This window comes from Eschscholzia californica, unplaced genomic scaffold (genome assembly GCF_041429995.1).
Source record: "Eschscholzia californica isolate CP2 unplaced genomic scaffold, dmEscCali1.0.p SCAF_6, whole genome shotgun sequence".
Classification (NCBI taxonomy): domain Eukaryota; kingdom Viridiplantae; phylum Streptophyta; class Magnoliopsida; order Ranunculales; family Papaveraceae; genus Eschscholzia; species Eschscholzia californica.
Window position 1 is genome coordinate 13,564,274 of NW_028238483.1, and position 14,805 is coordinate 13,579,078.

Consider the following 14,805-nt stretch of genomic DNA (forward strand, 5'->3'; position numbering starts at 1 on the left):
TATTCAACTAAATTTGAAATAAAAATGGAACCATGAACAAAAAACATTAAAATGGTGATGGTGAGTGGTGACCAAAGTTATACTTTTTTTTGTAGAACATTATTACAATATTTTTGCAAAAGAAAAGTAGTATGGGTACGAGACCATTTAGCTAAATTGCCAGCTTCAACGTTTCCTTTGTGAGGTATATGTGATAATTTGTGAGGTAATGTATGAATTTTACATTAGGGTTATTTTCTAAATGGTCCCCAACTTTGTGAACAGCTTCCTGCATGACCCTCTACTTTAGCAATAATTTCCGTATGGCCCTCTCTTTCCGTTATCTTTAACATTCCGTTACTTTCTCTCCTCCATCTCATTTTCTCTCTCTGCCACATCATCGTATCATGACACATCATCATCTTCTTCGGCAGGGGTCGCCGACCGGCCAAATTTTCGGCCGGCGACCTTCAATATTTTTTTTCTCTCTCTAAAAAAAAATTAAAAAAAATTCTCTCCTCTCTAAACTCCGGCGAAGGGGGTTTCCCTTCGCCGGAGGGTCTGTTCATCACGAACAGACCATGATCTGGTCATATGTCTCTTCCTAGTATGTTATCCCAATGGGATGACAGAGCAATCAAAAAGTCGAGAAGAGCTTTATGGAGGTTAATCCCACTCGCCATATGCTGGTCTATTTGGAAAGCGAGGAATGTCGGGATCTTTAATGACTCCCCCAGGGACCTGGTGGTGGAGGTTGAGGATGTATTGGGACTCCTATTCCATTGGAGTAGAAATTTAGAATGGGCGAATAGTTTATCGTATTATGATTTTATTTCTAATTGGGAGGACATAATGAAGTAACAAATTCGTTATGATTCCTCCCCTGTTGTATTCTTTTCTTTGATATTAATTCAAATTTTTCAAAAAAAAAAGAGAGAAAAAAAAAAATTGAAGGTCGCCGTCCGGAAATTTGACCGACCGGCGACCCCTGCCAGAGAAGATGATGATGTGTCGTGCTATGATGATGTGCTAGAGAGAGAAAATGAGATGGAGGAGAGAGAGTAACGGAATGTTAAAGATAACGGAAAAAGGGGGTCATACGGGAATTATTGCTAAAGTAGGGGGTCAGGCAGGAAGATGATCATAAAGTTGGGGGCCATTTGAGAAATAACCCTTTACATTATTGCTGAAAGCCCATTGGATTCCAATTAAAATAGCTAGGATTTCACATTCTTCCTCATTTCTTGATATGATAGTATCGACCTTTGCATTTATGAACTGAGCTCTGTGGTTATAAATTATACAACTAATTCCAGCAATTGCATTCATATTGGTAAAAGATGCATCAATATTCACTTTAACATAAGGATTAATGGTAGGAGGACACTTAATTACTTTCACTTGAGGAATTTTAATAACTTTAGGACCAGTGGTGTGGGAAAAAACTAAAATTTGATTAATAAACAGCATAGGTGATATGTTATGTTGTTGAAAACAATGGTCACAACGACATTTTCAAATAAACCATTCAATAGTTGCATAAAGCGTGTTCAGATTATACATATCATGATGTTGCATGTTGTTCCAAGAAGTTACCCATTCCTTTAAAGATAAAATGCAAGTAGAATGAATATTAAAATAAAACCAATTATTCTTCACGAAATTGCAGTGAAGTAAAGCGTGGTCCTGAGTTTCGATTTCGTGACAATAAGGGCATGTCAAGTAGGCTGACGCTTTAGAGAAATAAAAAAAAATTTCGAGGTGCAAAAACTTTATAAAAATTGATCAACTTTAGCTGACCAATATATTTTCTAATTGTTATGGGGAGTAAATTTTTTTGACCATTTCTTCTCCGTACCTGTAAGGGTCGTCGTAAACTGCCGTTGCTGGCGACCTTAATTTTTGTTTTCAAATCTCTCTCATTTCTATAAGATAGATCTCTCTAACCGAAGGTATCAAAAGCTAAAGTCTTGTCGTAGCTTTCTCTCTAACCGAACTAAAGTTTCACTGGATCTCTCGTTCTCTCTGTAAGAAGGCCTGAAAAACTAAACCCTAGTCGGATCTCTCGTTCTCTCTCTATAACAGAAGGTCTGGAAAACTAAGCCGTCGCCAGACCGGTGGTCTTGTTTGTGGTGGTCGTGTTCTGTTGGTGTTGTCGGTGTTGTGTAAGTGGTGGTTGTCTGACTAGTTTGTAACGATGGTGGTGGTGGTGGTGGTGCTGTGACGATGGTGGTGGTGTGACGATAGTGTGTTTTGATGATAGTGGTGTTGTGGTTTGGTGGTGGTGGTTTCTAGTGGTGGTGCTTTTGCCGGTAATGGTGCTTTTTTCCCGTGGTTAATTTTGAATATGAGACTGAGATTTTTAGAAATCATGGGGGGTAGAAGCGTCATTTGACTAATTTCATAAATTGATCATATGTTCCAGACTTGTTTGAAGTCTGAACAATGTGGACTTCTTTTCAGCCCATTCAGACCATGGATCAATTCAGATAACTTTTTAAAATTTCTTATATTAAAAAACAAACGGCTGAAATCTGAATTGGAACCCAATTCAGATTTCAGACCTGAAAAATAAGAAAAACAAACAGCAGCTAAGCAAAAAAAAAAAACACCCAAGTTTTGATACTATTTCGGAAGACACCCTTACTAGAGTTGAGAATTCTCTACATAGGGACAATGGGTCTCTAAAGACGTCTGTGTATTCACTATCAAGTTCCACCAAAGCCCCACCTTCTGAAACAAGATCATAGAAGTTCAATGCTCCCAGAGTTTAGATAGTGTCAGGTTCCTCCTTTATAAAATTGCAATTTGCCTATCCGTTCTTCCTTACCATGACTTACAGAAATCAGAAGATGAACAGACACTTGTACGCGAGCGAGGCCAATTTAGAGTAAGGGTAGGAAATCATCAACATCGGGTTTTAGAGTTAACTCTGCTGTGGGACTGGAGCTGAGCTTGGATAGACTGAAACACCTGAGCCTGGCCCATTTGGTATAGCGGACTGACGCGCAGGTATTGCGTAGTCCGAAACCTCTGGTACCTACACTCCACCATGAAGACAAGATAAATGAATCAGGTTGAGAACTCGTGGGCTAAAATGTCACACCTCGATTCAGCAATCCCATTGTGTTGAACTCCCTAAAAGAAACAATAGAAGCTACGTTTGAAGATTCAACTCCATCCTTAAACGCTTCAAATTGGATCATCAAATAATACTATAAATTCAGTTTCATACTATAAATTCCGTTTCATTCAGAGATTGAGTATTCACATTAAGATCAACAAGAGGGCTTATCAAGGACCTGATTACATACTCTCAGTAATATGTGGGAGTATCAAACTTATGCATCTGATTTTGATAATTGATTTAAGCGACGCCAGCATCAACTGTCGTCCGATTTCTTTCTGCTCGCTCAACGAGCAACTCATAGTCCTGCACGTTTCAAGAGGTTGAGCATCAGCTGATTCATAGTCGTCTTTATGGCCTCAATCAAAATTTTAATGCTATCTGGTTCCGACGTGTGATTAAACAAAAGAACGATGGTCTATAGAATATAGAACGATGGTCTATAGAATATAGAACGATTGCCCATTTCATTTGCGACTGAAAAATCTAATTAAATGCATGCAACTGGATCAATCAAATTCTTATTTTTTATTGACATGTAATGATTTAGGCTAATGAATCTGTCCATTTGGATTCATGTTGGATAAAGAATAGGCAAACAACAATTTACGGATGAGATAAAATAGGTTAAGGGGTTAAAATAGGCATATATAATGGCTATAAGCCAAACAGATTTATACCTGCACAATGGCCTGTGCACAAAGCTTCCCAGACAAAACTGCACCTTCCATCGAAGCCAAGTACTTTTGCTTTGTGTAGTCACCAGCTAAATAGAATCCCTCAACTGGAGATCTTTGTAACGGACGGCATGGTTCACAATCAGGAATAGTTTTATAAACAGACCTGAAAACATAAGAATCGACAACATGAGTTAAAAGGGAAGGTTGATATTTCCTAATTTTCCCCAACTTCAGTCCATATTTCGCCTTGGTATCTATAAGTCAGCCCTATATAGCCTATTATGTGAAGGTCTGAACAAGTTCAATAAACATTGATTTCATGAGCTCTGAGCTCAAACTTTGCAGTTTGACTAACCCGTCAAATATTTACAAGAAATGTAGTCAGAATGCTCAGGAAGTTTAGCTGTATCGCATGAAAAATCTACGACCACTAATTACGGCTCAAACATCACAGTTTGAGGTCAATCTCATAAAATCAATTTTGGACATATATTTAGTACTCAGTATCAGATTTCAGGTATCTAATGATAATATACTAACATACTAACAAAAGGAAGTGTGCAAGAGGCTCTAACCACACATCATATCGTACTCGAAGTACTAGTTTTAAACACTCTAAATTGTTGAGCTACACTACGGTTTGGAAAGAGTTACAACTTAAAATGCACCTATTGGACAATGCCTAAGTTGTAAAGATGGCTTGAGTTGTGAAAAATCAAGAGATCATACGATTCTTTAATCAAACGAATACCTAACTCATGAGTGTTATTATGGTTAAGGTGAAGGAATTCAAATATGCAACCCTCATGATTCGAGCCTTCGCAGATGGGCCTGCAGACCTACGCTTCGAATGAAACGACCAACTCTGTGGTAAATTTTTTAATTTGGCGACGTCTTAATCTTTATTGACTAACTACTAACCCCATTTCCCACTCACATAAACAAAAATTCTCAAATTAAATTTTATATTAAAGAAACATGTAGCACGTCTTTGCTTGATTAGACAAGAAGAGTGTGAATTCAGGGAGTCCTGACCTTGGTGTTTTGACAATGTGATACTTCAATATTTTTGCTTTGCTCTGATCCACAGCAATTTCATCAGGAAAGAGTTTAGCAAGCTCCTTCATGGTAGCTTCAATAATTTCGGAATCACTACGTGAGATCCAAGCTTCAGCTGGTGCAAACACTAACTCTAGCATGGAGCGGTTTGGGTCGTAATACTCCTGCATAACCAATAGACATTACTACTTCTGTCTTAAGTAAGAATAGAAGTGCACAACAATGACTTTCCATTTGAAGAGGTTCATGATACTAATAGAAAAAATCAGTGTGGCACTTGTCATTGCACACTGAGTGTAAATTTGATATAACTTCTGGTGGAAGACTTGAGATAAAGGTGGGAAACAAGCCTAGTCATCCTCCGTTATATAAACAAGATGCAATTTGGGCAGGGGATTCCTTCTTTCTCCCATCACAAGCTCAAATCCAAATTGTCCTCTTTTAAATTATAAAAATACAACAATAGACTATTTGACATCCATGTAGTTATGTAAGCTGGAGTTCTTTTTTAGTTATTTTTTCATCATATTGGATATTCGGATGAAAAGATACTCATGTCAGACACTCAGTTACTCTTGACAAATACTTGCAGTAACTTCCATGGGTATGATGATAGATGGTAGATTGTGAATTTATACCTTATTGCAAGTAAAGCAGGACATAATAAGAAATTAATGAGATCCTAGAGGACCTAGACATGCTTAGAGTGTCATTTAGTTGACATAATCGTCTTGGGATCCTCCCGACATGATTCAACCACATGAGGATATTTTCTGTACCATATATTGTTTTCATATAAAATCATCTTGGTTTAAAGACTTGTACACTGCTAAGTTTTTTTTTTCAAATTCTAAGATTCATGTTAGCCTGAATGAGCCAAATCTTGATGGGGTTAGAGGATTTCCAATCAGGAAATTTTTTTGTTAAAAAGACAACCCATCTTTTTAACTAGCTAGGCCCCAAGTAAGTTATAAAAATAGGCTTGAAGGACATTTTTAAAAGCACCAACTTTTGAAGAGTCAAAAATACCCTTCATTCAATTAAAAATACCTAGTAATAATCTAACTAATAAATTAGGAACTTGAGTTTTTCTCATGAACGAACCGAGTTGGATTGTCGACGCCGATTAGATGGGGTTTGAATTGATTTTGGCTATAAGATAGGTTGATGTTTTTAGGTTTTGGTGATTTAATCTATTTGCTTGTTGTTTGAAGAGGCTTTTAAGGGGTTTGATTTAGTTTTTGGTTCTAAATCCTAGAGAGAGAAAGTTTTATATACTTTCAATGGAAGGAGATTTTGATAGTGTTTCAAGGTATATATAATCCAACTTCTTCATTGCTTTATTTTCATTGAGTTATGAATGATAGATGACAATTTGTTAGTTTTGATGTTTATGTTCAAACTTATTTGTTGGATTTATATGGAAGTTGTGAAAGTATAGTTGATGCAAGCAATGTGTTTGATAAAATGCTTGAAAGGCATGTTGTTGCTTGGAATGCAACGTTAGTTGGTTATACAAGACTTAGGTTGGTTGAAATAGCTATAAAGTGTTAGATGAAATGCATGTAAGAAATATTTTTTCTTGGACAATCATGATTGGTATTTATGTTCAAATTGAGAATTTCATGAAAGATTTGGAAGTTTTTCGAATAAATGTAAAATGATGGTGCTAGAGCTTATAAAATGACTATTATAAATTTGTAGGGGTTTTAGCTAGTTTTTCGATACAACATTCTATTAGACAATATATAATAATTTGTAACAAATTTCATGTTAAATCAATTCAAAAACTAATTTGCAAACCATTTGCATGGCATTGCAAGGTGTTTGCAAGACTCTGCAAGGTGTTTGCAAGGCTCTGCAAGTATTTGCAAAGCTTTGCAAGGCTCTGCAAGGTGTTCGCAAGGTTGTGCAAGGTATTTGCAAAAGTCATGCAAGGTGTTCGCAAGGCTCTGCAAAGTTTTTGCAAGGCTCTGCAAGGTGTTCGCAAGGCTCTGCAATTTGTTTGCAAGGCTATCCAAGGTATTTGCAAGGTGTTTGCAAGGCTTTGCAAGGCAGTGCAAAGTGTTTGCAAGGCAGTGCAAAGTGTTTGCAAGGCAGTGCAAGGTGTTTGCAAGGTATTTTATTAGACTAGGGTTAGGTTGGTCTTTTTACTGAAATTGAAAATTACATAATTGCCATCAGGGAGGTGAAACCTAAAAAACTTTGATGAATCCTTTTTAACCAAAGTCATAATTTCTTAGGGAGTTTTGGCCAAATTCCCCATTTCCAATTATGTTCTTCGAGGTGCGCCTAGCCGCCTACAAAGTTAGCCTACACAGTTAAAGAAATGTGAATTCTAACCTACTTATATTATATTATGTGCGCCTGAACCCCAATTTTGCACTTTCTGTACTTGTGTTGTGGTATCCGCTATCTCGCATAGATATTAGATATTGACTGCTGTGCTTTTAGATGACTTTGGGACAGGTAACATGAAAGTAAGAATTGGAAAAGAATATCCTGTTTCTGGTGCGGAATTCAGAGTGTAGGTCTGAGCTCTCAATATTTAATTGCCAGATTATAACAGAAGTAACTCAACACGATTTACTGTTATCATTATATGTACTTACTAAACATACTCGTTAAATAATTTACCTTACATGCTACAGACATGTCAGCATACACACTCAAGAGGGGACTTCTGCAAGGAAATAAAAACTGGATCAGGTGAAAGAAATATGAAAACTATATTTCCTGAGCTTAAGAGGCTTCTCTTCCATCTATTATTTTATTGCCTCAACTATTGTTTCTTAAACCACCGTTGCCTCTATGAGACGAAACGCTGAACGTTTGTGCTGGTTGTAGCAAAAGAAACAGAGAAGTTGGTTAGGAAGAAGGGTCCCTCAAAAAGGCATCTTTTTTCTCACCACTACTTTTCATAATTATGATGGTATTAAGTATACGAGGTAGACCTGCTGAAGAGTAGATGATCATATGTGTTTTTCAGTTTTCTGTCAAACCTGCAAAGAAGTTAGAAAAGAAAGTTAGTTACATACTATCACCGGGTACTTGGTTAACAAGATAAATACCATAGCCTAAAATATAAGTATACTGGTGTGGTTATACATTAATGATATGTTATTAGGATAGGTATTAAACAACGTCTGTAGCATAACCTGGTCATTATACGACACAACATGTTTACTTCTACATCGAATTTAAAGTCTCTGGCTCTATAGAGGTTGGGGGGTTGGATAACTATACTAACGTTGAGGAAGAGTGTTGATCAATAGGTGCTCAAGACTTGCCGTCCCACAGATCTTTGCTGTATACAGGTCCTCCCTCCAATGATTCAAGATTTCAGACTAACTATTTGTTAATGAGGTTTCACTACTTACCTCACTAGTAGTTACTTATTCAGTTGCTGCATATCATTTGCATTGTCACTTGGTCATGTAATCACCACTATTTGTACATAGGACAAGTCGGAATAGTTTTGCAACTTATCATGTGTATATTCCAAAGTAACAAAGTTAATATGTTTGTACTTCAATAGAATTGTTCTGCTTGAACAACAGCTCTAATGGTTGTTGAATACTAGATGCAGGGTACGTAACAACCAATTCAATATATATATATATATATATATATATATATATATATATATATGTATATTAGTAAGAGAAAGATTTAGCAGTTGAACGGTTAGATCTAGATCAATGCCAAAAGAATATGTAACTAACCATATATGAACATTAATCACAGGAACCCCAACTAATTTGTCCAATCTCTTGAAGTACGGGATTTCTTTCCATTCTTCAGGTAAAAGAAGCTTGAGGATATCAACTGAATAAAGCACAACACTAGAGGTTAAATCAAAAGTAGGCCCAAATCAGTTGGATATAGTTGGTTGGAAAGAAATTCACTTGCCATACCTGGGGCCGCGATTACATAGGCATCTCCTTCTATCGCATCACCGTTAGTAAGTATAAGGCGCTTCACACTTCCATCATTTTTCAGATCGATCTTTTGAATCCGTGAATTTAGACGGACTTCGCCACCAAGTGATTGGATGCGATCAACTATCGGCATGCAGAGTCTCTCAGGAGGATTACCATCTAAAAAGGCCATTTTGGAACCATGTTTTTCCTGTTGAGTATTTAGATCTAATATCAGATCACTTTTCATGTTCTAAGAGTGACTTTCTTTTCCTTTAAACATGCTTACTAACTGATATACTAGAGGCTCCAAATTCCAAATGAAAGTCAATGTTGTTTAGTATAGAAATACTGATATAGAATATTAGAGAATTATGCGAAAACCCTTCTTTCAGAAATCTTCAATGACTCAAGCATGAGGCGAAAAAAAGAATTATCGAATACATACTACCATGCAGTGGGTACAATTTTTTTCTGTTGTACCAATTCTCTTCTACTGCAAATTGATATTGTAAGCTTGAGAAATAATTGTAGTCAGACCTGAAGAAATCGGTTCAATGCAATCAAAATGCACTGCATTGAAAGCTCGTCTGGGTTTATGAAGTTTAGTGCCTTCGACATCGCGATAAACACCTCATCAGTTACTCGATCAGGTATACCCTGAAATGTCCCCCCATCAGTACGCCAGCAATCAAGAAATAATTTAATGGAAACAAATCTATCCAAAAAAAGAAAAATAAAAAACTATCGTTTAAAACGTAGTATTCATGGTTCCATCAGACTAAGTTATCCTTACACAAGCGTAATTGAGTAGATAACATCGAGCAGAAAAATATGCAGAATTGCAACCAAAAATCAAAGAATATGGAGGAAAGCACGATATATGTCTCTTTCATCAATCCTACTTAACCATGCTGAGTATATCCTTCCGCATAAAAGTATTGTAGAATGGCAACAAAGATCAACCAAATATAGGTCCATAAAGATTACATTTCAACCATGAGTTGCTAAGGGTACCGCTACTTTTATCTGTATGTATGACTTGATGAGAATGATGTCATCAAGTTCCATAAGAAATTAATAAGATAAAGGAAAACAAAGAAGCAGCATTCAAGTTTCGTCTCCATCCTTTTTCTAATCTCTGCTATATTTCTACCTTGGTACATTGTTTACTTTCGGTGGAACTATTTTTGTCCTTCTGTTATGTCTAAACTCTAAAGACAAATTTACTCTATCGACACTTTAAGCATCCCCGTATCAGGACTGGTGAAACTTGTTCAGAATGGCAACAATAGGACTCCATACAAAGGGAGCTTTCTGATGGGAGCTCGGGCACCACTGACAGAGCCAGGAAAGAACACAACAAAAAAGATTTTGAGAAAATCTCATCTAATCCATCTAACTTTTGCTCTCTCCTGCAGTCCTGCTCACCCAAATTTCGTTATCTCCTATTCAACGAGAGAGCTAACGAAACTCATACTTTTTCAGCTTTCAAATCCTTTCTGTTTTCTAATAGAGCAAATAACGGGTATTTAAATTGAGATACCCCCATTATTTTCTCATCACAGCTCAATCTAACAAAATATACAGCTATTACAAGAATGACAATTATCCCTCTACCAACTATAAGCTCTTTCTTTTGCTCTTTAATAGATAAACCAACTATAACCAACATCTATACCTGTTTTCTCATCCAATCTTTCACAGTTAAGCCATCTTGAGCCTCCACGTAAGGCTGTCCTCCAAGCATTGCTGGCAAGAGTCCGATGGCAAACCGTACTTTCTCTGGCCACGTAAGCATTTCATTGTTTCTTAAGATGGCCCAGATTCCTGCCAATTATATTCCTGGTAAATATTTAGAATCTGAAAATGTCTCACGTATAAGGAATGGAGTAGGAGGGTCGATATTAGAAAGAGCAGTCCACCAATAGCATATTTATACTAATTGGACTGCTCTTAAGGATAAAGAACTTTCAACATCTGCCGAAACTTGCACAAAATATAAATAATAAGTACGTATTCCATAGTCAACTTCTTAGGGTAAGTATTTCCAGACCCCCCTATGTTGGTTGAAACTTGAAACTAACATATGATCATTCAATTTAACATGATAATTCAGGGAAAGCTGGATAGTTTAGACTTCTTGATTGGAATAGTACAATATAGAGTAGAGAATAAAATTGTGTGAGTACAGCAATCAAATTTCTTTACATCTGATTAGTGAAGCTAAAGAAATTTGAAAAGAAGTGCAGGTAGAAGCTTCAAGCGTTAAGTGCATCCAATGAGAAGCTGATGGAATTGTGATTACTTATTCACTAACAATGGATTAGAATTTTATCCTTTCGAAATGAAAAATTCTTCTGATTGAAGCTATAAGAAAGGATAACTTGTTTCCGAAACCAAAATTATCAGAAGCGGTGTCGGGAGATTTGTAAAGAGAAGGTTGACTTATTAAAATCTCCGATAAAACTAGTTAAATTGCATACCGTTTAAGGGTGCTGGAAGAACGTCAGGGAAATCAAACCGGCTGAATTCTCCTGGCTTGCTTGGCATGGCAAAAATCATGGAGTGTTCCTTCCACTGCAGCCTGTCATTTATACCAAGTTCTCCAAACAAATTCTGCACATTCGGGTATGCTCCGACTTCAAGAAAATAAAAAGTATCGATTCATTTTAGCCCAAGTTAAGATTATCATACCATTATAACTCGATATAGCTTCAAAATAAATTAAAGCTAACATCAAATATCCAAATGTTACTTATGTAAACAAATAGTAAGAATTTGTTCCGGAAAAGAAGCATTTTGATATGATGTTTCCCACACCTATTAACTGGACCAAACTAGCTTAAGAAATTAACTCACAGAATATGTGTAAGCCGGTTTCATACCAGTCCCCATCGTCATCCTTCCATGCAGCTATCTGCACAAAAGGAAAAACAGATTCATATCATTATGCTACCTAACAGAGAAGCCCCTGTTTTCTTCTAAAAGTTACATAAAGGTAAGATAAGATAATTAGAAAAGTTGACTGTGTTTTACACTTGTGCATCCCTTCATCATAACAAAGTACATGTTTCCCAATTAAGGCGCCGGAGGGTACAAAGATTTTTTTTTTCAAATACTGACATCCCATATATGGCCACATCCCACATGGCGTTTATTTAAGTGCTAATACACGCACCAACTTCTAGTTAGTCTGCACGAGTTTGGTAAAATAAGGTGCAATATTCATAGGCCGTAGCTATGATTAAATTACAAATATCAAACCCAAATTTTCTAAATTCCAGTGGACTAACTTGAAATCGTCCATAACACTTAAATTAGCAGTTAAGAACCTCCAAGACATAAATGTGACGTGAAAACTTGCAAGAACTCCTAGGATAACAAGCAGGTTTTTAAATTTTAATTACTGTCTTCAACAGTAATGGAATTATATGCATATATTACATGATAAACAAAAAACGAACAACATGAAAGGTGTATTATCTTTTTTGGCAAAAATATAGAAAAGGGTAAATTACGAAGTTCACACACCTTTCCACCCAAAACATCTCTTGCTTCTAGCAATATGGGCTTGTGACCTGCATCTGCCAGATACTTTGCTGTGGATAGACCAGCCAAGCCTACAAGTAGGTGAACAATATCTTAACTTTCAAACTAAGAAAACAATCTAGAGAGACCATATTCTGTTTGAGTCTTTATATTTTTTAAGTATCGATGTCATTCTAGAGACTGCTAAAAGGTACAATGCAATTAAGCTTCATAGATGGTGAAATCATACAAGATTCGATAAGATTTTGCTATAGGAAGATTTTAATATCTCATGACCAAACAACTCGATACCTCTCGCATTTTAATGGATACACTGGTGATGACTGTGCCAATAATTTATATACAAATGTTCCACATAGAGTTAAATGTCCATGATATCCCATCTCTTGATAACCTAAGAAACAGCCAATTGTATCTTGATTCTTGATCATCCGCTGAAGCTATAAGACTATAACATCCTAGGCTACTCTTGCTGAAACAGCCAAGACAAAAGTTTACTCTACGACATTCTGGGGTTTCCATGTTAATATTATTAAAACTTTTGACGGTGGGGAGTTATATCCCATGTATATTATCGACTCACTGATATCGTTGAAAAAGACATAAGAAGCCTCAACAAGGTGAATATGGTTCAGACTAAAAAACGATACAAATATAAATGTCATCAAACTAAATGAGAGGAAAATTTAACCTAAGGACAGATGGACGGAACTTCATGTTTACCTGCACCAGCAATTATAACTTGTAATGGTTTTTTGGGGCGGACAGAAGTACTAAAGGACGACGAGAAGTACGCTGCCTCTAAGAAATTAACGGTATTATCAATTTCAGGCCTCGGATAGTCCATGCAAACAACCTACATCATAACCCAACACATAAATCAATTTCCAAGGTTCATTAATAAGTTCCCATGAAATAATAAGTAAGCAGAATTAGTGAGGGCAAACCTGCAGAGGGCCTATCTTCCTCCTTGTCCGAGTTCCGACAGAATGTGCCTTCGGAAATTCGAGGGACTGACCCATAGAATGACTCCCTCCAAATGCTAATAGACTATTATTATCTCTATATTTTGTAGAAAAACACCATCTTCTAGTGGTATTTGAGCTAGAAACATTCATCATATTACTTAACCCACTCAAATTTACAACAGATACAGTACCAGCTACAGTCATCTCCACCAATTTCAATCACTAAATTAGTTATACAACAAGAATTACCAAAACCCACTCTGATGAACCTGCATATGTCCACAATTCAGAGCATATACGCCTAATTGAGAATCAAAAAAATCAGCTACCCACAACAGGAATTCAGAAGAATTAAGCACCCTTTTGGTTATCTTGTACTTTTGTTTTGGTTTTAAGCAAATTAAAATTATCTTGGATAGTGAAATGCCCAAAAATTGAATTGAGGGGAAACAAAAACTCCAGACTAGATTACAGGGAAATTGTAACAAATCTTAGCAAATACTAATAGGAAGAGTTTGGTAGCAAAGTTCAAAAGACAAAGCTCAACGCAGAAGCAACTACTAGCTGAGAAAAGTTAATAGAATACATACCTCAGTGGCTCGACAGAGCTTGAATGAGTGAAATCTTTAATCTGAACGCAGAATATCTAGAGAGAGAGAGAGAAGAGAGAGTGGTGGTTCTGGCTCTGGTTGAGTAAAAGGATACGGGTACAAAGATGGCCTCCTACATTAATGGTATGAGCCAAAAAGGTAGAACGTAGAGAGTCTTTTTGAGTCATACACAAGATGCTACTATAGGGTGTTATCCTTTTTACTCAGATTACCCTTGATCCCACACCACGGATTATCTTTTTCTTCTTGCTCATCTCGGCAACGACTTCTAGCCACCACCTCCGACTAGTGGTGGGAAAAAAACACGGAAGACCGCTACCCGGTCCGTTCGATCGAGACAAAAAATTTTCATGGGCACCTGATTGTCATAACGGTCAGTGTCCGACCGGCCTGAAAGAATTGGCGGACGGACGGTCACGATCAAAATTTTGTGTCGAAGGACCGTCTGCTAACCGACCGGTACGAGTGACCGAATAACTCGTCCTCGTTTGTAGAGGTTATAGTCCGTCGAATTTTGTAGATATATGATGGTCGTGGAGCTAACTTTGAATCAGCAACATATTGTTCTGAGGATGTACTTTGTCTTGGCCATTGTAGTATTAAATAATGTATGTTAACGAAAATATGAGGGTAGGTAGTAAAAAAAAGTTATAAATTTATGTAAATTTTATTGGAAAGTCCAGACCGAGACCGTCTGTTTTCTGACTAGCCGATAAAATAAACGGTCTTGGACGATCAATGGACAAACAATACTTGAAAGTGACCGCCCGGTTAAATAGGTGGTCACCAACATTTTATGTCTGAGTCGACCGATCCGATGAAGTTAGGGACCGGTAACGACCGGATGGGACCAATTCCCACCCCTACCTCCGACGTCCACCATCATTTCTCTCCTCTCTCTCCTCCCTT

General features: G+C 36.9%; 1 protein-coding gene across 2 annotated transcripts; it reads right to left on the minus strand.

Moving 5' to 3' along the window:
* Positions 1-3,176: 3,176 nt before the first annotated feature.
* On the minus strand, positions 3,177-14,067 carry PDS3 (phytoene desaturase 3). 2 transcript variants are annotated; one of them, XM_086645143.1, is made up of 15 exons: positions 13,876-14,067; positions 13,265-13,554; positions 13,041-13,173; positions 12,300-12,388; positions 11,628-11,685; positions 11,252-11,407; positions 10,447-10,595; positions 9,306-9,425; positions 8,763-8,976; positions 8,571-8,673; positions 7,800-7,847; positions 7,483-7,528; positions 4,822-5,009; positions 3,787-3,949; positions 3,177-3,412 (listed from the first exon to the last, which is right to left on the minus strand). In XM_086645143.1, the coding sequence occupies exons 2-15, from the start codon at positions 13,487-13,489 to the stop codon at positions 3,347-3,349; spliced, it is 1,758 nt and encodes a 585-aa protein (XP_086501269.1). In that variant the 5' UTR covers positions 13,490-13,554; positions 13,876-14,067; the 3' UTR covers positions 3,177-3,346. The 2 variants fall into 2 exon arrangements, with proteins under 2 accessions (XP_086501269.1, XP_086501268.1); XM_086645142.1 differs by having other exon boundaries at positions 13,265-13,586.
* Positions 14,068-14,805: the final 738 nt, after the last annotated feature.

Excerpts from the sequence above, each read along its gene's own strand:
- PDS3 (XM_086645143.1), bottom strand. The coding sequence starts at position 13,489 with ATGACTGTAGCTGGTACTGTATCTGTTGTAAATTTGAGTGGGTTAAGT. Across the intron at positions 8,977-9,305 it reads CATTGAACCGATTTCTTCAG|GAAAAACATGGTTCCAAAAT; the intron begins GTCTGACTACAA and ends AATACTCAACAG. Across the intron at positions 5,010-7,482 it reads ACATGTCTGTAGCATGTAAG|GAGTATTACGACCCAAACCG; the intron begins GTAAATTATTTA and ends TTGGTTATGCAG.